This window comes from Phalacrocorax aristotelis, chromosome 1, assembly GCF_949628215.1.
Source record: "Phalacrocorax aristotelis chromosome 1, bGulAri2.1, whole genome shotgun sequence".
Lineage (NCBI taxonomy): Eukaryota > Metazoa > Chordata > Aves > Suliformes > Phalacrocoracidae > Phalacrocorax > Phalacrocorax aristotelis.
The window spans coordinates 72234716-72262585 of NC_134276.1; the positions used below are offsets into that span (position 1 = coordinate 72234716).

Genomic DNA, 27870 nt, shown 5'->3' on the forward strand with positions numbered 1-27870 from the left:
TTCTGTTGGCATCGCTTGTACAGAAACACAATCTGCCATCAGTAAGAACTAACGAAATATGTTTAGGATTCCTTGATGGAAGTGTACTTCTCTCCAACACTCCTATTAAGAGCAAAAAAACAAGGCATACATATTTAGGATGTAGACCAAAATGTGTGAAAAGCCAGCACAAGCTCTAGCCATCACTTGGTAGGTACCGCAGTGAGACTTCAGTAAACTATGGGTCTTCTGTGAATAAAACTCCCTCAAAGGGCTTTTCACTCTTTCCTGTTTGCTGGTGCTGAAGTGTTCAACAAGCCCATCTAATATTAAAAAAAAAAAAAAAGCATTTTCTGTGTTTTTTTCCATTCATTTCTAGCTGCATCCCTTGATAATCATTAAATCATCCAAAAAGAATTATCTCACTGTACATTTCCTCCTTCTTAAGACCTGCCAAAAGATTAATTTTCTCCAGAGAAAAGGTATTCCATAGCTTCATTAGATCTATGTAAACCAGAAAATCACTTTCCTTCAAAAGGCAGTATAATTAAGATACATTTTCAGAATTTGTATGAAAACCAGAAAAGTATTAAGTAAAAGTTCTGATCCAGTGGAAAACTAAAATGTATGCATGGTTTTAAAGTTAGTCATTGCATAAAATTCATGTAGTCCACATTAATCACGGTTAATCATAACCTTCATTTCTTTGCATAATCAGGAATATATAATATTAAAACCAAAACAAAACAGAAGCACAAACCTATTTCAGGGTGTATAGCTAGAAGAAAACTGCCTTACAGAAGAAAGATCTGGGAGCAGATAACTTTTCAGAAGTTTCAAAAGCATCGGGACGGTCATTGTAATGTCCTGGAGCTATAAACAGGACAGTGTACGTGAAGTTAACCTACAAGTATTTTCATGCTGAATCTAATACTGGGAAAAATTTTTCCAGAGGACAGAAGAGAGCAAAATAGACTAAAACATTCAGAATGCCTGGTAGATGATGGAGCTTTACTCTCCAAATGTCGCAATACTCTTTATCCCAGAGGCCTTTCCTGGTGTGATGCTCCTCCAAAGCACTGAAAAGTTCTCTTATTTGCCTGTCCTATATCTCTGATGTCATATGTAGCTATAAATGTGCTGAAAATCAAGTATATTTTGAAATTTTTAAATAAAGTACCACCAGAAAGTACCACATACATTGCAGATCTGGAATAAATTTTCAGACAGGAACATTCCTCATATTTTCTCTTCTGCTTAAGTCCTGTTTCTCAGAGTTCATGCCTATAGAGTGAGTATTGATTGCGTACTACCTGAAGACAAAAAAAAAAAAAAAAGTCTATTTACTGATAGGTTCAAAATTGGCTGAAACATGGGGCTATTTATAAATGAACGGATTTCTCCACTTTCAGTTAAAATCAGCATGCCTGACCAAGCAGAACCACATTGTAATTAGGAACTCCAAGTCCACCCAGTTTTACTTCAAAATAGCCCTGGACACAAAATTATTTTGATGCTGGCTGCATGAACAGTGTTCCCCCTGCAGTTTAGCATGTCAGGTGCTGAAAGGTTGTACCGGGCCAAGTTGTTGTGTGTGCATCCTCTGTTAAATACAGGAAATATAAGAATGTTAACAGACGTACAGGGAGGGAGACTTAGAAGTCTCTGCATGCTTTTCATTTCTATGCCGTTTCCTCTGTGGCAAGTGACAGCGTATGCGTTTGAAGCACCAGCCAGGCTTCTTGCCATATGCGGGCCCATTTCAGTGATTTTGCCTGTATGTGTTTGTGTGTGTATTCACATGCATATATGCATACACGTGCGAATGACATAAGGTCGGTGTTCAGTGCCAGATGCTGAAAGCAGTCAGTGTAGAGGAGGGGGAGGATTGTAACTTTGACTCCTTTGAACTCAAATTAAATGTGAAAATGAGTAGTTACTTGAAATGGATTTGTCAAAATAGCCAAAGGGAGTTTGGTCCTCATCACTCGTATTTGAATGGCTTATGGACAACTAAATCCCTTGGATCCTTTGAAAATCCCAAATTTAAAGGATATTTTTTAGAGCTAGCCACGAGACTCAGTGCCACTGACATACTTCTGAGAAATTGGCATCGTGAACCTTCAATCTGATTAGTTACACAGGTACTTGTGAAATTGCTTTATACCAAAGCCTAAAAAAAATTTACGGGATGTATTCCAATGCTCAGAGGAATCATCTCAGTAAGAAATAAATGGTGCCAACAGGGAAAAACAAGTCAATGTGCCCCTGCTTTCATATCTAGGCAATCTGCCTATCCAAGTATTTTCTGTAAATTTAGAATAATTTTTAAAGGTTTAAGGGCATGCAGTTGTATCATCATTTTTATGGCAGCCAAATTAATTCTTTCATGCAGTGCTTGAACCTAATGGAGATTGACTGTCCTGTTTTCCTATTGTAATGATGTGTACCGAGTTGAAAATGAAGATGTTGGAGGATAAAAAATAGTGCTGTGACTGCTATTGATTAGCTGTCTTGTTTTCTTCATTGTTCAGGCTCTGTTGGCCTCTTGGGCAGAAGGACACCCAAGTATAACATCCCTGACATTTTCCTGAAAAGATGCATGCCTTAAAAGTGACAGCTTTACTTAAAAAATACAGTTTTGATGTATAAATGTGGTAGTTTTAGCTGAAAGGATTCTGATGGATTAGAGCAGACAAAGAGAAAGATTTCTGAAACATACCTCAGGTCATCCTTGTATCGAGAATAGATTTAATAGCAAGTGTCTTACATGATGATGACACTCCTAGTGTCTCTGCATTTCAGTGTATGTGGGAATGAGCAAGAAAAGCTGAGTTTATCTTCAAAGACAGAGCGATTAGGTTATTCTGACTAATGGGCTCAGCTTTCATTAAAGGCTTTGAGTGGTCATGAATTCCAGAAGACTTGACTGTGTGTGCTGAAGAAGAGAGTGGCCCTTGAACTAACACATAATTTTATCAAAATTATTGCCTGTATTTTTAAAAGCCCCCGTGTAGATTGTTTTTCAGAGTCTTTGGGCATGGGCTATTTGATACCATTTTGTTTTTTCTCCTGCCTGTTTTTCCTGTGAAATATTTGGCATGAGAGTCATGTAATTAAATTTGTAAAAACAATTACTTTTAATTGCACACATATGAATTTAACACACATGAATGTGTATATTCAAATATGGCTTTTGGTTGTATAGAAAACAAATCACAATTTACCTAACTCTGTCAAGGTAGTTAAAGGAGTCAAGTACACTAAGTGATTTCATGCATCACCTTTAATGAAATGCACGAACATATGAACATGACTGTAGGACTGGGTCGCAGCCAACATTCAAAATGCTTCTGCTTTTATCAGTGTTACGTTAAAAAGGGCCAGATTCTGCCACATGTCATGTCATGTCTGGGAGAAAATGGATTTGCTGAATGAATAACCTGTAGCTCAACAGAGGTGGAGATACTAGTGGCTTGGTCTGCTAATGACTCTGTGCCAAAACTATGCTTTTTATTAAATCCTGCAACTAGTTTGCAAAAACCTGGGCAATCTGTCAGGCAGTAAGTAGAAGCCAGCCAGGAAAAAAATGAGGTTCCCAATGTACTTCAGCTGGAGGTACTGCAGCACCGGCCTGACTCTTCTCTTTCTCTCATCCTGTGCACTCTTTCATCCATGCTTTATAATGGTCCTTCCTTCACAGAGCATGTCTAACCCTGACAGTTTCTTGGCTTGGTGTGGCTCATCTCCAGGCTCATGACAAGATCTTCTCATTTTACTCTTGCAAACCCCCCTCACAAAGACCACCTCCCATCTGGCTACATCATCCCATTTCTTGTCTACCAGGTCAACTTTACATTTCTTCTTTTCTACTTTAATGCCACTGAGAAGCCTGTTCTCACCCTTGTCTCCAGCCTTGTCCCTGAGGGGCCGAATGCCCTGCTGCAGCAGGTACACTGTGTCTCCTGCCATTCTTCCTGCCACTGTTCCTGCCACTATGGACAATGAGACATCGCTGCTGAGATGACCTACAAGATCATCCCTCTTTCCTTACTCAGGATCTCCAAGGAATTAATCTAGCCTACAGCATCCACCGGAGATGGGGCAGCAGTCTCCTTGCTTTGCTTACTCACATTAAAAGTAAACTCTGAAAAGGCTGACAAATCTGAGCCAGTCACCAGTCCACTCAGGTTTTTGGTACGTTTTGTTCCTCTCCACACATGGTGTCCCCTGTGTCTTTCCTACAGGCAAAGTGTTTTGGGGACAGAACCTGCTTCTTGCCTTCTGCTTGCTTACTTCTCCAGTTAGAACAAAATTAGCTGAAAATGAAGCTCTCAGAAGTAAAGCAGTAACTCAATTTTGGTTGTGGCAATCTTAATGACAATCTTAATTTCTTTCTCATTAGATTTATGCATTGTAATTTGGTGTTTCATTTTATGGTCATGAACTATTTCTCAAATAATGCAGCATATATTTTTGGCCGAACTAAGAACCATTGGATACATATTTGCAATATCTTAAAAGCGTGGCCATGCATATATGTGATCGTACAATTACTCAACTTATCTAAAAATCTTCGATAGATACAGAGTAGATACGGTGAAAATGGCATGTAGAGACAGAAAACATGTTAAAAATATTTCAAGGAATATATTATCAGACCTCATTTATCACTGAATTAACTACATACACATTATTTGAAGCAAAACCTCTGCTTTTAATCCTGTAAGCATTCGTTTTGTTTCTAATATTTCAAGTACAAGACAAAAAGCAGTGAGGAAAAAGGAGTCTGATGTATCCAATGTCCATTTGCATCCTGCAGCACTCTCAAAATCTTTTTCTTCTTCAGCATTCACATTTTACCCATTCTTGCTGGGTTTTGCTTCTAACTCCTTTGTGCTCTAGAAGGATATTTGGAGGCTTATAACTTCCAGTATAGGAAAAACTGCTAAACTGCACTATATAAAGAATTTTTTTCTTCTCACTCCCTCTCTTTTCTTCCCAGCTCTCTGTGTACAAGTCGTTTTTTGAGCCTGTACCATCTAAAAAATCCTCCAGTGAATGAAGGAGCCATAGCTAATTCTGCCAGAGTGAGGCTCACAAAAAGCTCCCATGCAGCCAGCAGCAGAAATGAAACCAGCCAAGGAACAGGATGCATGGGCTCAGGGGAAACGAGAACATTTTACACAGATGAGCTTAATTCTACTACTTCCTTCTGGTTTTGATCTTTTTCACTTCCATCATTGTTGTCAACGTTGTCATCATTGTCAGCGAGATGAATCCTGCAAGGATATGGCCTCCTTGCCGACCCAATGCCATCAGCCTCCCGCCCTGTCATTTCCTTAGAAAGGTCCGCCTGTGCCTGTCACTGCTGATCTCGGGGCAGTGCTGAAGCGTGGAGTGGTTTGATGATTGCCAACTCCTCCACAGGGCCCCTCTGTAGAAGCCATTTGTTAGACATTGATTGTCCACCCCCCAAATACTGGGTAAGCAACTGCAGCTGAATCAGGGTTGACTGAGGTTGCGGGGGATTTGTGTCATTTACAAACATCAGCTAATCTGACAAAATCATTCTTGATTTTGTCCTCCTCCTTAATTTGGAGGAATTGATGAAAGCATTGAGCTACAGCATGCCATCCTCCTTCTGTCCAGAGGACAGCTCCTCAGCCCTGGTGTTTCATTGCCACTGATGGTCTCTGGCTCATCTTGGAAAATGTGACGCCTCCAGGTTTCACTTTGCCACTGAGCAGTCCAAGAAATGGTGGTGGCAACTGCCACCTGAGGGTAATCCAAGCCATCATTAGCCCATCCTCATCGTACCTTGCACGCACACGGCACGCGGCCAGGAGCTGGAGGACGTCTTGTAGCAGTAGACTGTGATTTTCTTGGTGCCTGAATTAGGAAAAGCAAACATAATTTCAGATTTATTGACCCACTTCTTGCACTGTACATCACTTCTGGAAGTGTATGGTAGGAAGCAAAACAGTCCACTGGTTGTCAGGACCATACCTGAGTCCCAGATGACAGCATTTATTTTGGACTATGTTTTAAGTGGCTGCAGGTGCCAAGGAAGAGCAGAAGTTGCAAATTCTGTGCAGCACTGACGGCTGACCTTCAGGTAACCTCTCTCTCCACTGCAGGAAGCACTGAGGCTTCAGTGATGCTAAGAAAAGCCAGGAAGACTCAAGGGCAGATCAGTCCCAATAACTTTTCTTTTGTTGCTATTTCTGTTATGTTTTAAAAATCAAATGCAAATAGATAAAACAAACAAACAAAAAAACCCCAAAAGTGCAAAGCTTTGCCCTGTCCATTTCTAAGTATGCAATTAAAATTGTGGTATTGTGGATGAGCTGTCAACTAGTGAATTTACACTATTCTTTTAAGACCACGAGGGAATGCATAATCTCACTGTTTCCTGGATGTTAGAGAAAACAAGGGAGTCAGAATAAAGGATTTCCATTGCTTGCTTTCTCTTTTCTGACTTCTTGGGTGGCCTAAGGTCTAACAGGAAGATTTTCTGGAGCCTCTGTTCCTTCTTTGTGCTTTGGTTTTGGACAACTGACTTGAGAGACTCTCACTTGCAGCAGTATACAAGAGCCATGGATCTGTGTTTCAACTGTAGTGTAAAACAATGAGGTAATAGTAGGTACCTAAATACATCGGTGTTCGTGAAAAGGATAGATAGTACAGGTAGTGTACCTAGGTGTGCTGTATACACACAAGCATGTGAAATGCAGGCCTTTCATCTAGTAGCCTCTCTGTGATTGAAGACTAGTTGAGCAAAACATAAACTCAGATAGCTTTTGCATCATACTGCTCTTTCCTACAAGTTGTGAATATTTAAAGTATCTTCAAATCTATATTCAGCTTCAGCAACTTATTCTGCAGGCATAAAGTCTGTCCTTAATTTGTAAATTACTGTCTTCATTTATAAACTACTATACTGTACACATTTATTTTAATCAATCACTGCAGTTGTGAATGCCAGTCTGATTTCTGAATCAGCACTCAAAGATAAATGATAGATGGTTTATTAAGTTCTCTCTGCTAGGGTTCATGATGCTTAATTTTCTTAAGTGATAATATTTCATACCATAATCCTGATCCTTTTTTTTTTTTTTTTCTTCTTTCTGCTTAGTTGAGTTTAACCTAATTACATGTATGGTCTCTAACAGTTGCAGTGTGGAGCCATCACTGAACTTCCATAAATCACCATTGTAACTTTTTTAGGAGAAACCCTTCAAAAGGTCACCTGTCATCGAAGATATTCTAGCTAAAAGTTGTAACACTTAACCCTGTCTTTAGGTTCTCCTAACTCAATTACACCAATGCATCACTCATCTCTCTCTGGGTTTGCAATAAAAGAAGTATTGGTCTTGGGCCATTTTTTGGATCCCTGGCAGCAAGACACCGTACATGTACTTACCTCTTTCACAGCTGGATGGTTTCATTGTAACCCCTGGTGTCATTTTGACCTCATAAAAGCATAATGTCACTGAATGCTGAGGTTTTATGGTAATTTATTCTGAAGATTGTGGCTTTTAAATCTTCCATATGCAGTTTAATAACAGCATTCTTGTCATCAGGCAAACTTTGCTCTTTCTATTAATATTTTTATCTTCATTTTGCACACACAAACATATATACACACAAAATAAGCTGAAGATGATTTACAGAAGCATTAGAGGAAGGGAAGGAGAAGGAAAGAGACAGAGAAGAAGATAACTGAAGACTAATCGTACCAAAACCAGACATGCTTTTGCTGTTTTTTTCCATTCTTGTTGTATTTTTGTTTGGATTGGCTCCAGAGAAGCCCTGTTCGTTGTGGCTCTTGTTGGTGTGTGTGTGTGCTCATGCATAAATTCAGGTCAAGTATGAAACCTCTTTTCTGCATTCCTGGTAAGAATGTGTAATGTCCTTATCAACAGATAACAAGAAAGCTGAACTAATTTAGCTCATGACCCTGGGTTCTTTTTTTTCCTGCCATTACCAAAAAATATGGTGTTTGCTTAGTTGTTAATGTATTCAGTTCAGTAAATTAGAGCTGCTTGAAATTTCTGCTAATCCTTTTCCATTGAGGGTTTCCCTGGACTATGTGACGCTGAATAAAACAAAAACCACATGCATGCACAGGTTTCTGCGATTTTCCGGATCAAACATAATTTAAGGGGCACAACGTTTTTAAATGAGGTGTGGTTTGTTTTTTTTTAAATTACTGTACCATGAGCACCAATGAATAAACAGTGTTTACTGAAAATATGCTTTGCTTGAACTTGGCCATTAAAGTATACAAGGGCTGAGGGGTTATTTTGCAATGAAAGAATGAACCAATATATAAGGATAAAAGTAGAAAAATGGTTTAACACACAGCACAAAGATGTTTTTGAATGAATCAGTCTTTGCTATTTAATTTACATTTTGAGGGCTCATTAGGATGATGAATGACACTGCTGGAGAATAAAACATACTTCCTGAACAAAAGAAAATCTCTGTAGCCTAATAACATTTTATGCCAGCACTTACATTTGTCAGAAGTGGATGCTATTTATCCCTATGATTATTTAAAAATCATTTTTATTGTCCTTTGTGCTGTGTCCTCTTCTGGGAATTTTAATTCAGAGTTTGACACCTACTTATTAACTTCCATGAAGTATGGAGTACAAAGGCTTATACTATATAAAGAATTTTAAGCATCCATGTTTATATTGCCTGCAGCTGTATACAAATTAGCTGAGTTTGGATTCATTTCTCTTAGAAATGGAAAAAAAAATTGAGTTGTGTAACCTTTACCACCTCAGCAAAGTAAATGTGACCTGGGCATACCGGGAGACGGCAGTAAGTCAAAAGAGCAAAGAGGAGGAATTTATGGCATTGGTGTCATGACTTAGGAATCTCTACAAGTTGAAAACTTTCTATTTCATGTCTCCTTCCTCCTCTGGAAGGACGAGGATGAAATAGGAATGCTAATGTTTCAAACTTCAAGCCCATCCACTCCTTAATCAGTAAATAATTACTTGCTGTCTTGCCTTCTTCAGTGCTTATACATGCCTATACTCTAGAGTCAAAGGTATGCAAATACCAGAAAACAGACTACCTCTGGAAAAATGTCAAAATATTTTGGTAAATTATACACTATTACAATAATTGTATTTTTATGGTTTGTCTTAGAAGACACTGCTTTTGTATCAAACATTAGAGTTTAGACCCTTACTGAGTGCAAACTGTAATTCCACCTACATTCCCTCTTCCACTCTTCCAGTAGCAGATCCGCTCAGCAGTAGTGATACCCAAGCTGAAGTAATGATAGCACCTTAAACCAGAGATTTCATTTGCCTTGCTGGGGGAGCACACCAGTTGCACATCAGTTAGCTTTTTGTGAGAGCATGTAAAAAAAGATGACATGCACCTTTGCTTTGTTTATTGTGATATGAGGTGGGAATGTTTGATCTTGTTTTCCATCCACTTGCCAAAGCTGTCCTCCTCTCCTTGCAAGAAGTCCAGCTGACAGTAAAGCAGGTAGCGGTATGCAGGAAAAAGTATTTCCTTACATCTAATTCTACAGATACTCATATTGATTTTTCCATGTGCAGGGGGGTGCTGATCATCTGGAACATGAGATCCCAATTTTAGTTATCTTTTTGATTTCTGAAGAAATTACCAGTCAGCCACCAATATTGGCTGTAGATTTTTGCTGTTTCATATTTCGTGAGCAAACATGTATAGCAGAAAATTATGGGAACATTTTGTAACACTGTGAATGACTCTGATCCACGTAATCAGCGTGCAGACAGAAACATTTGGTTGCTTTTCCTCCCAAAATGTGCTAGAGGTCTTTCTGGGCACCAGGGGCAGACTGCTGTTTGGAGAGCTGCTACTGAGTCCTTGTAGACGTCTTCTTGCCGGCACCCCATGGCCAGACCCAGTTGCTGTGAGTGAAAGCCCTGGGGATACTGCTCCAGTGTGCACCGTGCCCTGTCTCCTGTCTCGTGAAGGTCTGAGCTTAAAGTCTGCTGTCTTGATTTGGAAAAGCAGGGGACTTGTGGACAGGCCTTTTTGTTTTCCGAATACCTGTTTTAGGTTTTTAAGAGGGGTTTTCTGGGTTTGTTAGGTCTTTTCTTTTGTCAGTTGCTACCCTAATTTTCTGGGGGAATTATATTCTGCTACCTAAAATACTTCCAATCCTTTAGACTGCAAAATGTACTTTCTGTTATCCTTCCTAAAAATACATAGTTTTGTTCATATAGAATTATACCCGTGTTCCATATCTAAAGTTATAAATGCCACTACATATCTAGTTGTACTATATTACATATGCATCTGTTTACATACGTGTTTTTGATTGTGTGCTTGTAAAGTGCCATACAACACTTCATGGTAATGTGCGTGCATACAAAATGCAGATTGTTGCAGACTATTTTCAGTCAAGACATCCCCATGTAATGCTTTCCATCTGATCCAAAGGCAGGATATGCCACTTTCAAAAGTCACATCCGTGTGTTGGTAGTGTTGATCGAGCTCTGGACTGCAATGAGACACAAATATCGGGTGATTTTGGATATGTTCACACTGCAGTCTCCACTGTGGTTAGTGCTTGTACAGACTGAGAGGTCCGATGCACAAGTGGGCAGAGATGAAGAGCTCCCGCCTTTGCTGTAAGGATCCATCAACCGTTTATGCAGCAGCAGCAACTGCATGACTGCAAATTGCCAAAATCAGTGTTAGTTTATTTTAATATGCCAGACTGTAAACTGTAGCAATTCAGCAGCTGCTACGCAAGCAGGGACCTCCAAGAGAGTATCGGTATAGAGAGATAAGGATGGATGTGTAAGCTTGGCTTCTGTGTCATTTTTGCTGTTATTTTCTCCTTTAGCTTAGAGGTACAGATATGCTGGCTGGCAAATGAGCCAATATCACGCTTTTGCAAAGGGGATGGCTTGATTTTGTAATTATTTTCTAGGAATGAGTAATCCCATTGTTTTGTTGTATCTGGAGTTTATATATAGTGCCATCAACAAGGTAGCTTGAGCAGTGCGTGAGCAGTGACTGTTACTCTACTGTGCCTGAGACCTGTGTAGGTGATTTGTGCAGATGAGCTGCTGTGCCTATACAATCCCCATGGATTAAGTGTTACAGGCTTTCAGCCCATAGCTGTTGACTGATTTCCCATCTGCAGGTATTTAAAATCCTGTTGTGTTTATAGTATAAATGTATATAAAACTTAAATTAGGCAGGAACTGCTCTTTCGTGTGGATTTTTCCACCAGCCCTACAGCAGAGTCAACAGCAACTGGCCAGTTCCTGACTGCCATGGCTGTGCCTTCCCCTGTGCAGGAACAGCTAAAAGTCTTTGCCTCCAACCCTTGCTAGAGTACCTTGTTTCATAGCTGTACTTCGCTGGCTGGCAGAAAAAGGATTATGAAAAAGAGAGGGTTTTGCCAAGAACATTTCATTCTGTTGCTCACAAATTACCTGTTGCTGCAAATGGTACAGGAGCATCCATGTTTTGGTGGGGCTTCCTCGTCTTCTACCTGCCCCAATATTTAGCTGGGATGCACGTGAATTAAGGTGACATCTGCAGATCAAACGTGCAGGAAATGCTGCTTGAAGTACGGCTGGGGAAAGGGACCCGGGAAGCTGAAAGAAGCCCTTAGAATATGCATAGCCTTTTGCATCTTCTTAATTTTTCTCTGATGTTACTACCTAATGTCCGTACATGGCAATATGGGCACACAATTAAAAATCAGAGCCCAAGAGCAACTCTCCCCTTCTCCCCTCTCCAAGAGCAACTGGCACCTGAAACTCGGAACCCTTCACCAAATAGTTAATTCTCAGGGGAATGAACCACTCCTCATTCCATCCATAAACAAACAAATAAAGAAAAGATACAAGGATTTTATCTTTAATACACGTTCTCTGAAAAGCAGAGCGCAGACTAAACATAGTAATCTGATGATTACAAATTATTCAGTCCAATAAACAAAGCGTGACAATTGATGACAATGTGGTATCATATATTGTAAATGCAGAGCATCCTCTCTCATCCAAAACAAATAGTTTGGAGTATTTCAAACCCACAACAAATATATTTAATGCAGATCACTGTGAAACAATGTGTTTCTGTTTCTAATGCTGTATACAAAAGCCAGCCAAGAGCTTTTTGTGTTTTATGCAGTATATTCATTTATGCTGCCAATTCCACTTGCTATTCTAGTATTCTGATTTGAAAAATCAAGATTTAATGTATTTCAAGCAATGCTTGATGCATGTGCGTCTTAAAATTATAGGAGATGGTTTATAAAGTAAATTATGAGGCCTTAATAAAATTCCTAGGCTTTAGATAGATTTTTATCTTTCTAGTTAAAGTATTGATCACAACCCTTATATTCTATCCATAGCTTGTTATGTGAGGCAAATCAGCTGCCATTGTTACTGATGCTGAAAATCTCCCTGAGTAACCCGTGATAGGTTTATTACATAGGAGCTTTGATCCTCAGGACTCAACTAAGATATTCAAAGTTCTTATAAAGGTGTCTTAGAGTCTGCGATACAAATTCAGATGTCTGCTGTCAAACGACTCCTATTCAGCAAACCCATATAAGCCACCTTTGAAAGTGAAACAGCAAGATGACACCATTCATAGCGTGACTTTTGGAGAGGTCTTTGTGCTCCCCAGCCTTTCGGTACCTGACAACTCGTTCCAGGCCGTATCAAAGTTGCATAACAGAATTTGTAAAAAGCTACACAGAAGGGTTTAATGTGTTGAGAACAAATAACTTCTTTGTTGATATCCACTGCCAGATCAAAGAGGTGGGAGTGTAATAGGCCCAGGACTGCATTACCTGCAGTTACACGGGGGAACAAAAGAATAAAATAAAACAGTGAAAGACAGCAGAGAACAATAAAAAGGGAAAATACTAACAAGATTCAACGTCCTGAAACATGAATAAAAGCCACAGAAATAAGTTCATCAAGATCACGTAACAAAAGGGAAGCATGTGGCTTCTTGGCTCAAAGGCTTTCCAACTGTACTCCTGTTTTCTCTGCATGTTGTTATAATTTGGGGTGCCACAAGACCTTCCAGTTTTTACAGGGACAGAGAGCTGCCTCTGCCACTTAAAAAAATGCAGATTTGTTGTACTTGACCTAGATGGAAATGTCTGTGAGCTGAGGCAGTATTAGAGATTTTCTCTCCATTTAGCTTCTATTTAAAATGAAATGGGGCTACATTGAACATTTCTTTCTCTAGAGACAAAATAACCTGTTTTTAAGTGGAGGATCATCTCATCTGTTAAAAAAAAATGAAAATAGAAATCCAAGAGACAGCTCACCTTTTTGAATAGAAGCAATGAAAGTTTTGGAAATCAAACCCAAACCAAACCTAAGGGCAACCTAACCTTTCTGAGAAAATTCACAAACCCCTCTCATGCAGTTGGTACGGGTTTTGGTCTGCAACCCACTAAAAATTAAACTCTACTATGACTGTCAATTTCTTCCTTTCATTTCCCCTCACTGTATTGTGGGTTGCATGTGTGCGAATGCTGGTGCATACAGGATTTAAAATAATTTTTTGGCAGTAAGGCTGTTGGGAGAGCAGTTCTCTGTAGGCACCAGCCAGAGCTTTGCAGTCCATACACCAGTCATGCCCCCATGACGCTGCACTGTTGCAAAGTGACTTGCTGCTCGTTTTCTGTATTAAAAAGGAAACTGTTAATGTGACAGTGAAAAGTGGTTACTGCCCCTGAGTAACACAGCAAATAGTTGTGGTTTGTACAGTTTTGTGTTCTGGGTTTTGTAAGCGGTGCTCCATTAGCCTTTAGCTGTGTGGGAGAGCTCAATGCAAACAGCTGGGAACTGGCAAATGTCTACTCCACTGGAAGGACAAGCAAACTCTTTCAAAGACACAAAATCTGAAAAAGCTGAGGCCAATTTATCTTTCTACTTTCTTTCTGTATTTCACTGTTACATTTAATGGTGACAGGCAAAAAGAAAATCAGAAAGCATTGTGATTTTCAGATACAATATCCCCTTTAAAAGGGGATAACCTGAGAATATATGGAAATAAGAGAAAAATGAAAGCCAAAAGAGAAAGGACTAAGATTATTTTAAGCCAACCTTTTGTCCTCCAAGCCTGAGGGATCAGTGTGGCTTCCATCAAAAAAATGTTAACTAGTAGCATACGACTACTTGGGAGCTACCTACAACCTTCCCCAAACCTGGGACATGATTTATTCTCCTTCTTCTGGTCTTGTGATTGCCCAAACAGTAGGGTGCTGGTACAGAGCCCACAGGAAAGCAGGGACAAGTGTTGGGCAGCTGCCACTCCTTGGGGCAGATGGTTTTACAAATGTGGAGGAATCCTGATGTCTGGAGGTAAGGCCGCTGCAAGGCAGCACAGCAGTGCCTGGTTCCTGCCTAGATGGCCAAAGGCTTCCTGTCCCCCACCAGAGAGGACCGTGGTGAGTTGATGGGAAAATAAATCTTCTGGAGGGATTTGGGTAAGAGAGGACAGGAAAATAAGGACAATATTTGTCTACTCTGCAATTTTACAGGTTTGCTGAATTTATTCACTCCCATATTAAGGCTACAGTTGAAAAGATTTGACACTTGCCTGGTTAGTTTGGGCAGTTTTCAGGAAATTTTTGCAGAGGATTTTGTATGGTGTATGCATACATACACATACATGTTTATGTATAACTTGATATATACATAGTGTCGTGTACCTTCTTAACTGGAAGAAATGTACATGTCTGAGCCCTAAGACATTGCAGCGCTGATGCTTTATTTGAAATTTTATGTATCCTATTAACTCTGCAAAACCTTTAGAGAGTACTATTTTCAGTAGCTCTGCAGCGAGTGTGTTTCCATCAGTCTGTCAGTGACCACAAAATGGCTGGATTTTTCTTTTGACTTTAAGGAATGCTGAGAACACAATAAAGTTCTGCCGAGATTTTCACTGCAGCTTGGAGAACTGTGCCATTTATCAACTTCCCTGTGGATTTTAAGAGAATCCACCTGAGCTGACCAGAGGCGTCAAGGGATTGATTTAAAGATGCTGATGCATACAATAGTTCATCTTCATTGATAAAGCTTCAGGTATCCAGTAGCAAATTATATCCCTCTTGGGAAAATAGGTGTCCAAGTTGTAACTGCCATGACCAGAGTATGTTTATGCAGTCTTAGCAATGAGACTGAGCAGTTATTCTCAAATCGATGCATATGATGCTCTGTTCCTTACACATAATAGACTTTTTTTTTTTAAACACCCAATCCCAATCCATATTTTCCATGAAACAATTGTATTTTCTGCAAATCAAGGAAAGCAGTACAATATATGTGTCTCAGGCCAAAATTAATTCACTTTTAAGTCACTATACAGAAAATAAAGGAAATATGCATCAGCTGTGCCCAGACAAGGCAGAAAAAAGTGGTTTCTCTCTGGATTTGCAAATGGGTTGTTTAACTCTGCTGACTTTATCGCTAGATGCTCACTGGTCTGCCCATGCTTCAGACCTGCTCCATCAAGCGTTCTTGATGGTTGTTGCCCTCATGAAAGCAGTTACAGTGAAAGAATGAGATTAATTTTGCTGGGAAGGACACACTGTCAAAGCCAAAACTGTCAGATGTTGGTGACATCCTTGGACTAGCAAAAGGCTTTAGTAGAAAGCCAAATATTTCTCTGGTCTCCAGATTGTGGCATTTTTTACCTGTTAAGTCTAGGTCAGGTCTCAGTCACTAAAATTGAGAAGGTGGGTTTTAGCAGTAGGGATTAATGAGAGGTTGTTTCTCCCTAGAAAACAGTTTTTTCAGCTCTGTGTAGCTCCCTATAATGAGAAATAGTCTGGTGATACAAGCTTCTGCTCAGTGTTTTGGGCTCTCAGCTGCCGTATGAAGATCCTGTAATCCCCTTTTAGCCCTCTGTGAAAACCAGACCCCCTTTGGCCCTAATCTTTGAGTGAGGTATTGGGTAGAGCAACATCTTTGTTATCCGTCATGACAGAAAACACCCTTGTTTACTTTGTCCTGTCCTTAGCTTTGTTAACAGGATGGTCACCCAGATTTTCAATAGCATTTCAACGTTAATATCTTTCCTTTTGACTTAGTAAAGATATTGTTCAGATGATGATATTTTATCAGTATTGAATTCCTTGTGCCAGGCTCCATTTCTTATTCCCTCCACCACTGCTGAAAGGGCAGATTTTTCCCCATGAGCCATTTCTAAATGGATGTAAATAGGCTTTAAGGAACGCCTGATAGATGTTACTCTTTCCATCAAACACTCACGTACAGGGGCTTTCTTCCATCAGGGGCCTTTTGTGGCAGAGATTTCTGCAGAGTTGTGTACTGTGAAACCTTCTATCTGTAAGAGGTTTAACCCTTTCTGCACGATAGTTTGTAATCACATAACCTTTAGCTCAGTGGGAATGAATACCAATTATCATTTATAAACAGTTCCTCTCATTATGCGCCTATTTATGGCATCTTTTATAGCTTGCTAATTACAAGCACACAAACAGAAATGTTTGGAGTTAAATAATGTAAACAGGAATGTAATTGATTTTCATGTTGAATAGTTTTTATTGATTTATTGTTAATTAACATTTTTAAAGGATCTCTTGGCAAAATAATCCATTTAATTTATTGAATATTATACTAGCTGATGGTAAATTCATATTAAAATGTCACAAAAAGATTAACAGTTCCATAATACTTGTTTTTCCAACTGTTGCTGCTATACAGATGTCATATATTCTCCCCAAACAAACACAGACAATATATTAAATGCAATCAATTGGTCTCAGTCCGGGTCCTCACGGGCAAGTGTCCACATCACTAAAAATACCACATTCCAGTTGACACTAATTGGCCATCCGTACAGCAGGGAGGACAGGCATCTAATGGGGAGAAAAGCTGATCTCTCTCACTCCCAGGGCAGGGTCCTTGGGTCAGCTGTCGAAGGACTGCATGGGCTGAGAGGAGAAGCCTGTATCTTACTAAAAAGCCTTTCCTGCTGCAAAACCAGAAGACTTTGGTGTCCACAATGGAAACTTTCCAACAAAAAGACCACTGTGTAAAGCGAGCAGTCACTTAATACATTCAGAGCATGCATACAGTGCTGCAGAAAATGTAGTACGCTGAAGGCATTTCCAGAAGACCCCACTGCCTTTTTCCAATTTTTGGGTGGGAAGAGAGGCTGTGGAGTCCATTCAGGGGGTTGCTGACAGCATTTTTGTGTATGCCAGTTGCCTTTAGCTTCTGTTGACTTCACTGAAAGCCGAGGTCACTTACTCAGCACCTCCCAGGATCAAGCATGTAGCAGGGAGTAAATTGCAAGTCGCAATCTTCATTATTACCATCCCATTATATATTGCAAATGGGTAGCTAGAGAGTGTAATCACATCAGACCCTATTTTTTCATTAGTGAAGAAAAACATTAATATACTGTGACATGGTATTGATTTGATACAACCAATCTTTCCCAATAACAATAAAACCTTTATATTTTATTAATAGAACAAAGCAGTTCTTTTCCATTACAGCTCCCTTTTATTGTTCTGGGTCACAGTGTAATTCTGGTGTGTTTGGATTTTTATTTTTATGAATATAATGTAAAAGCCTGTAAAATTGCTCCACTGATCTGCCGGTAGGTTTCACCTGAGGCTCCCAAGCATCTTTTATTAGATGAAATGTTACCGGTGCAGCTCCAGTCATCGATTGTTCAATGGGCCTTAGGGGTGGAGAGGGTGGGGAGGATTCAGAAGGGTTCTTGGCCTTTAATTCTCTTGATTTTTTTTGTGGTGTGGACACTGAGACTTGGACTTAGACCATCTCATCGGTTTGAAGATGACCTCTCAAGACAAGGCTGGACACAGCACTTCTAAATGCCCTCCAAACTGGGCTGTAGGCACCTATTGAAGCTCCCAGTAGCCATCCAGAAGGTGGTCTTTCAGCATCACCTCACTTCCTGACCCTGGGCTTTCCGTACTTAGCTCAGGTCAGGCACTACATGGGCAGGATGTGCTTAAAGCTCTGGGGCAGGCCATGGGCATGCACTGGAGGAGTTACACTCTAACCTCATCTCCCTGCAATTAAAAAAAAAAAATTACAATGCAGTGAACGCCTTTACTTATACATCCACAGTAAATCCATCTTCAACAGATGCCAACCTGAACCTCAGAGACAGGATCCTTTCAGGCCCCTCAGGTCTGCATGTGGCGCCAGCACAGCCTAAGGCTGGTGCCACACTGGATTATGGCTTTATAAATTCCTGTGCAGTCTTCTTTCTTGGATGCTCTGCTCTCCAAAAGCTGGTGTCCTCCTCAGTTGTGGGGGACCTGCTGAGCAGGCTGTTCTGAGTATCGCTCATCAAGAGCAAAACATGCTCTTGTCCAATTAGCGCCTCCTTTCTCATGTGCACGGCAAGTCTATCAGATCATTTGGCATTTCTCTCTACCTATGGATATTTTTGATTCATCTTCTTCAATTGGCCAGGACATCTCCCTCTTCCTGGTACAAGACTGGGGCATCATGATATCCCAGTTGTAGTGAGACCCCCGATTAGTATAGACAGATACTTTCATTAAAGCAAAGTTAGATGACTTTCATCACTTGCCCTTTATTCTTTTTTTTTTCTTTAAAAGCTTTGTTAACCTTTCCCCTCTTCCTTTTTGAACCAAGTACAACATTGCAAGATCCCATGGTAGGAAAAATAATCCCCATAATAAATATGAAGGCTCGGTTTCAAAAGAGAATGGGCTTGTTAAGGGTAAGAGTTTATTAACAGTCACTGTAAATTAGATGGATTTAATAACTTTAATTAGTGCAAGACTTTCTGACACAGAGCTTGAGGAGAATTCAGCTGTTCATCCCCATCTCCATCCTGTACATCTCTGTACCTAAGGAAGCAGGAGCAATTCCTCATAGTAAGAGCGAAACGGCTCTTACTGACAGCAATGCAAAGCACAGGAGCAAACTACTGTATCAACAGACCGTGGCCACCAGCACTCCAAATTAGCAGTAAGGAATAGCATGAGTGCCATGTAAAGCTTTCAGATATCAGGAACAACAAAAAAATCAAGCTTCCTGAGCCATCTCTTCGTTTCTCTTCCCTTGGTCTAACCGTGCCCAGTTCAGCCCTGCTTGCCTGCATCCGCAGAGACAGACAAGGAGTCTTTGCTGTCTAAGGGCTGTGAATTGCACAAGCATTACTAATGCCGACCATTGAAATGAGGGGGACTACAGTATGCCTTGGCTCCCTGAAGTCCAGCCCTGTTAAAGTAGATTTACTTTAACCATTGCTGGTAGGCCTCACATAACGCATCAGGATGGAAATACCATCCTTGTTAGTAAAAAAAAAAACCGCCATAAAATAGAGAAATGCCTTTTTAAATTCTGTTCTGGTCAGAGGTTTTTTCTACTCAGTCCTTCGCCTATGGGACATTCCACTTTATCAGAACTGAAAATGTCTGCATCTGTGTTGATTTTGACCAAATCTATTTTCATTCTTGTTTGGAGAAAATATTTCCTTAAAGTAAAATTTGGAGTCTGAGTGAAACATTTCAATATTTTGTTTGAATGACTTTTTGATTTAGGCTGTATCTTATCCTGTGGCTATAAATTCTGTTTACATTTCTTAAAATTTGATGTAGAAGTGTTTTGATTTGATCAAACCTTCATTTCTCTACAAAACTGGAGAACACTTCTTAAAATTTCATTTTGAAGGCAATAATATCACACAATTACATTTTTAATGGAAGCATAGCCAGTGGGATAAAATCTACATGTATGTTCTTGGCCCCCAGTTCAGAATGAAAATATGTTCCAAAAAATGGGCATTTCCTGAGGGACAAAAAGTGCATTTTTAACCAGGTCAAGGTCTAATTTTTCAACCAGCCCACCTCTTCTGACGTCCAAAGTCCTGTATTTTCTCTCCAGAGCAGTGTGGGTTCAATGAGCCATCCCATAAAGAGCCTTCTGGAGGATGTAGCACATAAAAGGGAATCAACAACAAGTTAAGCCCTGAGTGTCTAAAAACCCTTCCTGGGCATCTGCAAATGACCTCTCCCAAAATGTTCGTTTACATGGCTCAGTTTTGTTTCCACAGAAACCCCAGAAGTCACCTCTCTGCTCTCAGGCACGTATCCCCATTAAATTTCATCATCTTGCTCCACAACTTGAAGTTATTAATATCAGTTCAGAGAAATGATGGAAGGGAAACTTTGCTGAGGGTGATGGTTCTCCACAACCCAACAGGCAGGCGTCGCACATATGAACAAGTAAAAAGATAAGGAAAGCTAGCTGGTCTAACAAAAATAAAGATTGGGAAAAGCACATCTGTGTGATGCAATGAATGATGCACGTGTGTGTGAATGCAGCCCTACCAGAGGAAATGATTGCAGAGAGCCCAGAGAAACTTAGGGTCTGTAACGGTGGCTGTGAGCTCCCCTTTCTTAAGGAAAATTAATACCTTTCTTCTTTTAAGCACACAGCTGTTTCCTTTTACCGACATCTCCTGGATCCCCTGTACTTATCTTGTCCATACTTGTTTATTTTACAGTTCTGGAAGGTCTTTTCTAGCAAATGGATTGTATAGAAAATGTTATATATACATATGTGCATGCATGTGTGTGTATCTCCATACTTTAATGATCTTGCCTGGCAAAGAAGCATTTCTAATATGCTTTCAGATCAAGGTCCATCCATGTGGGCTTTTTTGCCTTTATTCTTATTTTTTGTAATTATGGATTTAGGTTATTGCCTGCCAACTTTTACTGCCTGAAGCTTCACTGGAGGCCTGCAGCCCCGCGCTCAGCAATACTTTGCAGTGCCTGTGCAGTGTTGGGCTGAGAGCTGCCCTGGAGGCGGGGTGGCACCCAAAGGGTGGATGCGTGGCAGCCACTGCCATGCCACTGGTTGCAGATGACTGGTGTTCAAGCACTGACACAGCCAGCCTGGCTCCCACTGAGTGGGAGAGACCAGCAAGTCTGCTGAGTGCATACCTCGGCCTTCTGGAGATCTTAATCACACCTAATTTATAACAGAGACAAAATCCAATAACTTCTGGAGACTCTGTAAGAACACTTACGAGTAAGTGTTCCAAATAATAACAGCACCAAAAGCTCTCACCATAAAAAGCTCTTAGGCAGAAATGGAAATAGATACTTGCAGAAGACTTTTCTTTCTTTCCTTAACACAAAGATTTGAAAGGGGGGAGCAGTATCACATATAGGCAATTCCTTTTAGGGGGGTTTCTTCATATATCGCCATGTGAAAGCTGTTGGTAAGGGAAGAAAAAATAAAGAAATGCTCTGAAATAAAATTTGTACAGATGTAGCTTTTTTTGAAATGACATCCTGTTTCTCAAGAATTCAATGTAGCCTTTAGTCAGCCTTGTTTCTTACAGTTCTCTGTGCTTTGCATGGTAATTAGCTGCTCGTGTTATCAGCGGTGCAATGCTCCCGGCTATTTCTTCAGCAGCCACTGCTGTTATCCTTGGCGGCAGCTCTTCGCATCCTCCTGCCAGACTGTATGCCAGCTGCACGTGTGTGCAGATGTTTGGCATTCTTCAGGCTGCGCTGACTGAGGAATGAAGGTAATGGGCACAGCATCGGAGAGGGAAGAGGCTGGAACCCACTTCCCCCAGCAGCTCCCCGAGACTTGCCAGTATTTTGCTGATGGTTCATTGGAGGTTCAGTGAGGCAAGTTTATTATGACAGATCGCAAAATGCAAAAGGAGGCAAATGAGCTGGGTTCATCAATGTCAGAATAAATACAGGGTAGCCGCTCCTCGGCTTAGTTGGGAACAGCAGCCTCAAAACCTTTATTTTTTTAAATTTTTAATTTTTTTTAAATAATTAAAACGTTTATTGCACAAGTGTACTGTGGCATGCAGCCTATCAAAAGGGTGGAGGGACTGCTTTGCGCACATTGCCGGCACTTCCTACATCAGCCTTACGCCGGTGCTGCATCACGCAGCCAGCACTGATGCAATAGCATTTGGATCAGGCAAGTCCACTGATGCAAATAAAGCGCTGAGTGCTTGTGTGCTATTTATTGTCTGCAGATAATACAATCTCTTCTTTTAATTCAGACTTCAAGAAACATTTACCAGTCTTCTTTTTTTCTACACTAAAATATGGCCATGAATTTACGTTCAGGTTGCCAGATTCACAGGCAGTGAGGGTTCTTCCATAGAATAAGTAGAGATGTACCAGAGAAGGAAGCTTTTAGAATAAGAATGGGGAGTCTTTTCTATACCAACACCTACAGACACTTTGCAGACATACCTTAGGTCCCACATAACACTCTGCATTGTATTATATGATATCATGAAGAAAAACATAATATGGCCCCAGGCCATATGAAACTGAAGTTGCTTGCTCTGCACAGAGCATGGTCTCTTAACTTCCCCAGCTTTATTCTAGAAAGTTTGATATCAACAGTAATGTAAGATCCTTGCAAGTATTCAAACCAAAAATAAATTAATAATTTATATTTAGCATTCAAAAGATTAAGAACAAAGAGGACAATACAGAAACTGAGGGTTTTTACCAAATATTGTTTTCTGTTTTTTGTATCTTGTCTTTGGCTTTTTGTTTTCAGCTTTTTTTTTTTTTTGCTGTTTGAAAGGCAGTGTGATGTTATCAAGTGAGAGATGTGAAAAGTAAAGCTTTTAAACTCCCTTCCCAGAGATATGGTATGCTAGGGAGAATAGCTATAGTTTTAGTTCTGTGGTAATAGAGAACGTAATTTCTTGCTGATGAGTACTTGCAGACTTATTCCGTTACACTTCTAGAAGGGATATTAATTTTGTTACAGAAGCTTGTTTCTAAATCTACTCTGAAATAGCCTATTGCCAAATTTACCTTCAGTAGTTTTGTCTTCACACAAAAATAGAGCACCATTTTACCGTATGTTCAATGTATTGTATACAGCATAAGATGGTAGGTCATCTCATCCCTCCTTCTGTAAGATAGCAATGGACTAGAATACCGAACTTGAGGTCGGGCAGTAAATTTGTTGCTCTGTAAACAAGGCGTTCATGACGAGGACTTTACACTCTCCACTGTAGTTAATGGGATAACAAATCCCAGGCTGGGGTTTGGGGGAGGAAAGGGAGAAATGGAGGGAAAGCAATAGAGAAGAGAGAAATAAAAATTACCTAATATAAATTCTAACTTCTTAAACATCCAGGGATTGTTGTGGTGTTTCTGTCTGTCTTGTTAGCTTCACTGGCAGCATGAACTCTTGCACTTCCACCCTGCTCCAGCAGCAGGAAGGTCACACGAGGTGTTGTGCAGCTCCTTGGGGACAAGGCTGAGATCAGAACAGGGCTATCTTCTCAGGGCTGCAGGTTCTCTTCAGCATCCATACATCAGATATGAGAAATTTTCCAAAGGCTGGCTTTATAGCATGCTTAGTTCCTTTCCCTTTGAAATCAGTGGCGTAACTCCTGGTGAACTGTAAAGCTGATGGCTGTGTTGCACCAAAAAGAGTTAATGCAATTAATTTGTTTAACAATCAAGGGCAGTATTCAGCAAAGATTTAGCAGGAGTGCTGACAATAAAGCACTTACGACTTTCTATGAATTGGCATGAAATAACAGCCACAAAAAATTATGAAACATCAATTGTTCCCTTGCATATGCATGGCTTCTGTACTTCTGACTTTGATTACACTCGTAGGCTGCTATGAGGCTACGAGTGGCTGTGGATCCAGACTCAGTGACTCAGCTCAGGCTGGGGACTGGTGGTGACAGTGTCCAGGATTTGCACAAACTGGCTAGTGGTATCAGAAGGGTCTGGCAGGCACAGAAGTATCCATTTTTGAAAGTGCTTCATGATTTTTTCGGTGCCCAAATGCAGATGCGGTAGAGAAATCTGATTTTCAGGTGACAAGAGCTCCGCACTTTGGAAAATCAAACTGCTTTGATATTTCTGCAGATGGGTACCTGAGCACTTAGACCCTCCAGGTGGTTTTTGAAAATGAGAAGCAAAGACCAAGCTCACCTCCCTGCTAGTTCTTTGGGGACAGTAATTAAACATACTGGTTTTGTTTCCATCCCCTCTTCCCACATGGGAAGACCTCAGGCCCCAGTTTCCTGCCTCCTGAGTTAGTTCTGTTCTGCAAAAGGAACAAAACCTTTCTTTGGGGAATCGTCAGGGAATTTAGTATGGTGAAGTAAATACCCAGAAAACTTGCTTGATTCAGCAGCCACCTGTATCTTGTGGAGAGTGACGGGGACAGGCCGCCCCTCAGTATCAGTACCTCCATCCGTGGTGTGCCCTCTCTTCCCAGCTGTGCTGGGCAGCACACAGGGACTGTGGGCAGGGGGCAGGCAGGAAGGGGGGCGAGGGGAGCATAAGTATGGCAGAGTGGTGTCTTGTGCTGCCTCATCTTCACTGGCAAGAAGTTTGGGTCCCATTGAACAACGAAGCTAAGCAGGGAGGTGAGGCACCAACCAGATGGTTCCTATAGGGGGATAGCTGGTCTGTCAAATCTCTGATTTCCCCTCTCCAGAATGGCTCTGGAGAAAGCTATACCTTTCAGGAGAGCTGAATTCCTCTGTGCCCTCAGTCCTACAATGTACGGGGTCGATTTAGGGTCAGCATTTTAGGAAATCATAGACTTATCAGGACTGTTGGACTGCCTAGCCCGCGCTCAGTGTTGCAGCCTGTGTTGCAGTCTCCGCAGATCTTCCCTCAGCATCACAGCTGCTCTATGCTGTACATCGCTTCACATAGAAATGTCACTGCAGAGTCTTTCCTGCACAAAGGATGCAGAGATGTTATTTATCTAATATAAACAAACGCCCATATTTGATCTATGTACATGCAATAACTGTCTTGCCTATGCTTACTCATATGCAGTATATCCAAACAGCAGGAACTGCGCCCAAAAGTGGTGTAAACAAAATCCTATGAATTTATACAAATATGTTGCAATCATAGGTAAACACTGGAAATATTACACCTTCCTGTGATGCTGATGGGGAATAATTTGAGAATTTCAAGCAGTGCAACTTTTTAGATGCTGCAAAGACTTGGCCTCGTTTTGAAACTGTAATAGAGGTTGGAATATACTTCATGTGACAACCATGTCCTCAAACCTGGTATTTGTTATTTCATTTTAAAACACAAACAAACAATTTTCTCATTTTGTTTACAGGACAGTGGAACAGGAGATAACAGCTGCATTGAAGAAATATTGCGGGTAGGAATCCTTAAAAAAATATTTTCTTCCTGTGCCATTTTGTTTATTCTAAAAAGACAAGAGAATAACAAGAATATTGTAATTACTGCTGTTAAAATATTACTCTTCTAGATTGTCGTCTTTCTAAGGAAAAAGTAGGCAAAATTATTTCCTCATGAAAAATAATCTCAAAATCTGTGAGAATAACCTTCTAGAGCCACTGGATTTCACTGCTACGTTGTGCCAGTATGGCTGACCTTCATGCATGCAGAAGCAGATAGTGGGATAAATTATAAACTGAAATGTACAATGATGTTTCAGGTTTACAAACCATGCAAAGTGCATGTTTCCATTAATCATGACTGTCAAAAATCTTAATTTTGAAGAGAGGTCTAGGAAGGTCATTTTCCACCTGGATTTAATTAGAATCCATTATGTAATGTCATTATGTCCATTATGTCCATTATATAATGGCAATGTGCAGAATCCGTAGTTATTTCCGTATTTCATTATTATTTCTTTTATCTTAGTAATTTCTAGTTTATTTTCATGGAGCAAATTAATACACATCCAGGCAGATCTTGGCTTGAATCAGCTTTGATATTGATTATTTTCTGAGGCAGATAAATTTATAAACAATAAAACATTTCCATATATTTTAACTCATGGTTTTTTTTGGTTCTTTTTATAAAGTGATAATTCAGTAATTTGCAATGCTTGTAAATATAATATAATAGAGAGTGAAACACCGAACAAGGCAGATGGAATGGTAAAACCTCCCTATTACTGTGTGTGCTTCCACCTCTTGGATAGCCACTGCCCAAATATTTCAGATTATTTAGAAACTACGGGGCTATAAATATTTGGTTTAGAGATTAGTAGTACATTAAGCCTGTTGTTTCTAAAGGCAGTTCTCCGTTCTCTCTGAATATGTTAAATACAGTTTTTAATTCTTAAACTGGACAAAGAGTTTATCAAAGGGTGATTATGATGGATTGCTTATGATTTCACTGGCAGAGCTTTTACTTAGCTAACGTTTACAAAGTAGGCTTTTGTAGGGCTGAACAGCATATTCAACAAGCCTTAGCCTCAGTCCCTGCTGTTTTGTTACAAATTAGTGGCAGATAGTATAATTCATGAGAGCTTTTTACATTTTTCGCGATGCGCTAAGTATATGATGTGATGCAAGGCTCATTCGCTCCTTTTTTATGCAAGGGTTTTAAAATGAACAGTCAAAGAAGCTTGTCTTCCTCCTTAGGTTGTGCAATTGGGCTTGTGCAATTAGCCAAAAAATGTAGAAGACACATGTTTCCTTCCATGCAAAGGAATGTGGATATGTAAGAGACCCCAGCTGAGAAGGAAAATGCACTGTATGACTAGGGGTGGTAAGGTGCATCTCCAAACTAGTGAACACAGCTGCTGATCTCTCTTTTTTGGTTGTGTGTTGTTTTTTTTTTTCCTTTGGGAACATTCCTCAAGAAAATTTTTGCAAAGCTTCATGGTGAAGCATTCAGGACATGCTTGGATGGGTAGGACCCTTTTGTTCATGAGAGTTCATTCACAAATTCTTTAACTTTGCTTAAAAACTGAATAAAACAATGCACATCTCAAAAGCGACACCTTGCATCAGTGTCTCACTATCTGTTGAGGCTTAGTATGGCCAAGATAGAGAGCACACCATTTGCATCCTCCAGCTCTGGTCCTCACATGAATACTCAGTCTGGGTGACCTCTTCAATCTGTCCATTCTCCAGGTCTGCAGCCTGGGTATCACTCTCCATTCTGAACTTTCCTTGTTGTCTCTGTGTCTAAGACTATGTGTAAGTCTTGAAAAGTGGTACTCTATAACATTTCTAGCTGAAGCTCTTTATTCACAGAGGTATAAGTCTCTGGTCCAATTTCTCATTACATGCCTTGATTGCTGCAACATCCTTTCCTTGGTTTTGACAAATGTAATGTTACCCACCGCCATTCACGCTGCTGAGCAGATCATTTTCGTAGCTTGACATCTTGCCCAAAGACATTTCTCTTTACATCTCACCACTGTCACCTCCTTCTCTATCACATCAAGTATAGCTATTTGTCTCTGATTTTAAGGCCTCAAGTCTAGGAGTTCATGCTGACATGTTAGCTCCCACTTTAGCTTACCTGGTGATGCCAGCCTCTGCCACGCTGTTGCTAAGTTATACATCAATTAATTTCTCCCATGCTTCCCATCAGAAATGGGAACAGCCTTGAACACTTTGCCAATTAGCTCCATACCTACCTCTAGAACTTCTCTTAAGAGCCAGCTTTTTCACACAGACTGTGGAAAACCAGTGGTGAGGTCAGGGCTACACCACTGTTCTTCATGCTTGAACATTGTAGTCCCACTTGTCCCTTGTAGTGCCCGGTCAGGCCAGATGTGTCCATCTGCTCTCTTTTGTCCTGAAAAGTGAACTTTCTGTGTCAGGGAACTGCTGTATAGTACAAAAGCAGTTTGTAAGTACTCTTGCAATACAAATCCGTATCAGCAGTGGTTGCTGTTACTGGTAATTAGTGAAAGCAGCAATAGTAATAATGTGCCATTACTACTCACTTTGTAAATTACTGGCATCCACACTGTTCCAGCCCTCTTCATGCCCTCTTTTTGTGCTGAACAGATCCGTTCAGTTTTAACACAGATTTTCTGGTGTTATGAAACAGACTATTTATAAGGAATGCCA

General features: G+C 40.3%; 1 protein-coding gene across 1 annotated transcript in view; it reads left to right on the forward strand.

Annotated features, from left to right (window-relative positions):
* The window catches only part of AFF3 (ALF transcription elongation factor 3), a 339879-nt gene that overhangs the window by 124970 nt on the left and 187039 nt on the right, over positions 1-27870 (forward strand). Inside the window, exon 4 of the mRNA XM_075082988.1 lies at positions 25143-25187. Coding sequence (XP_074939089.1) covers positions 25143-25187 — 45 coding nt within the window. The remainder of the gene's footprint in view (positions 1-25142; positions 25188-27870) is intronic.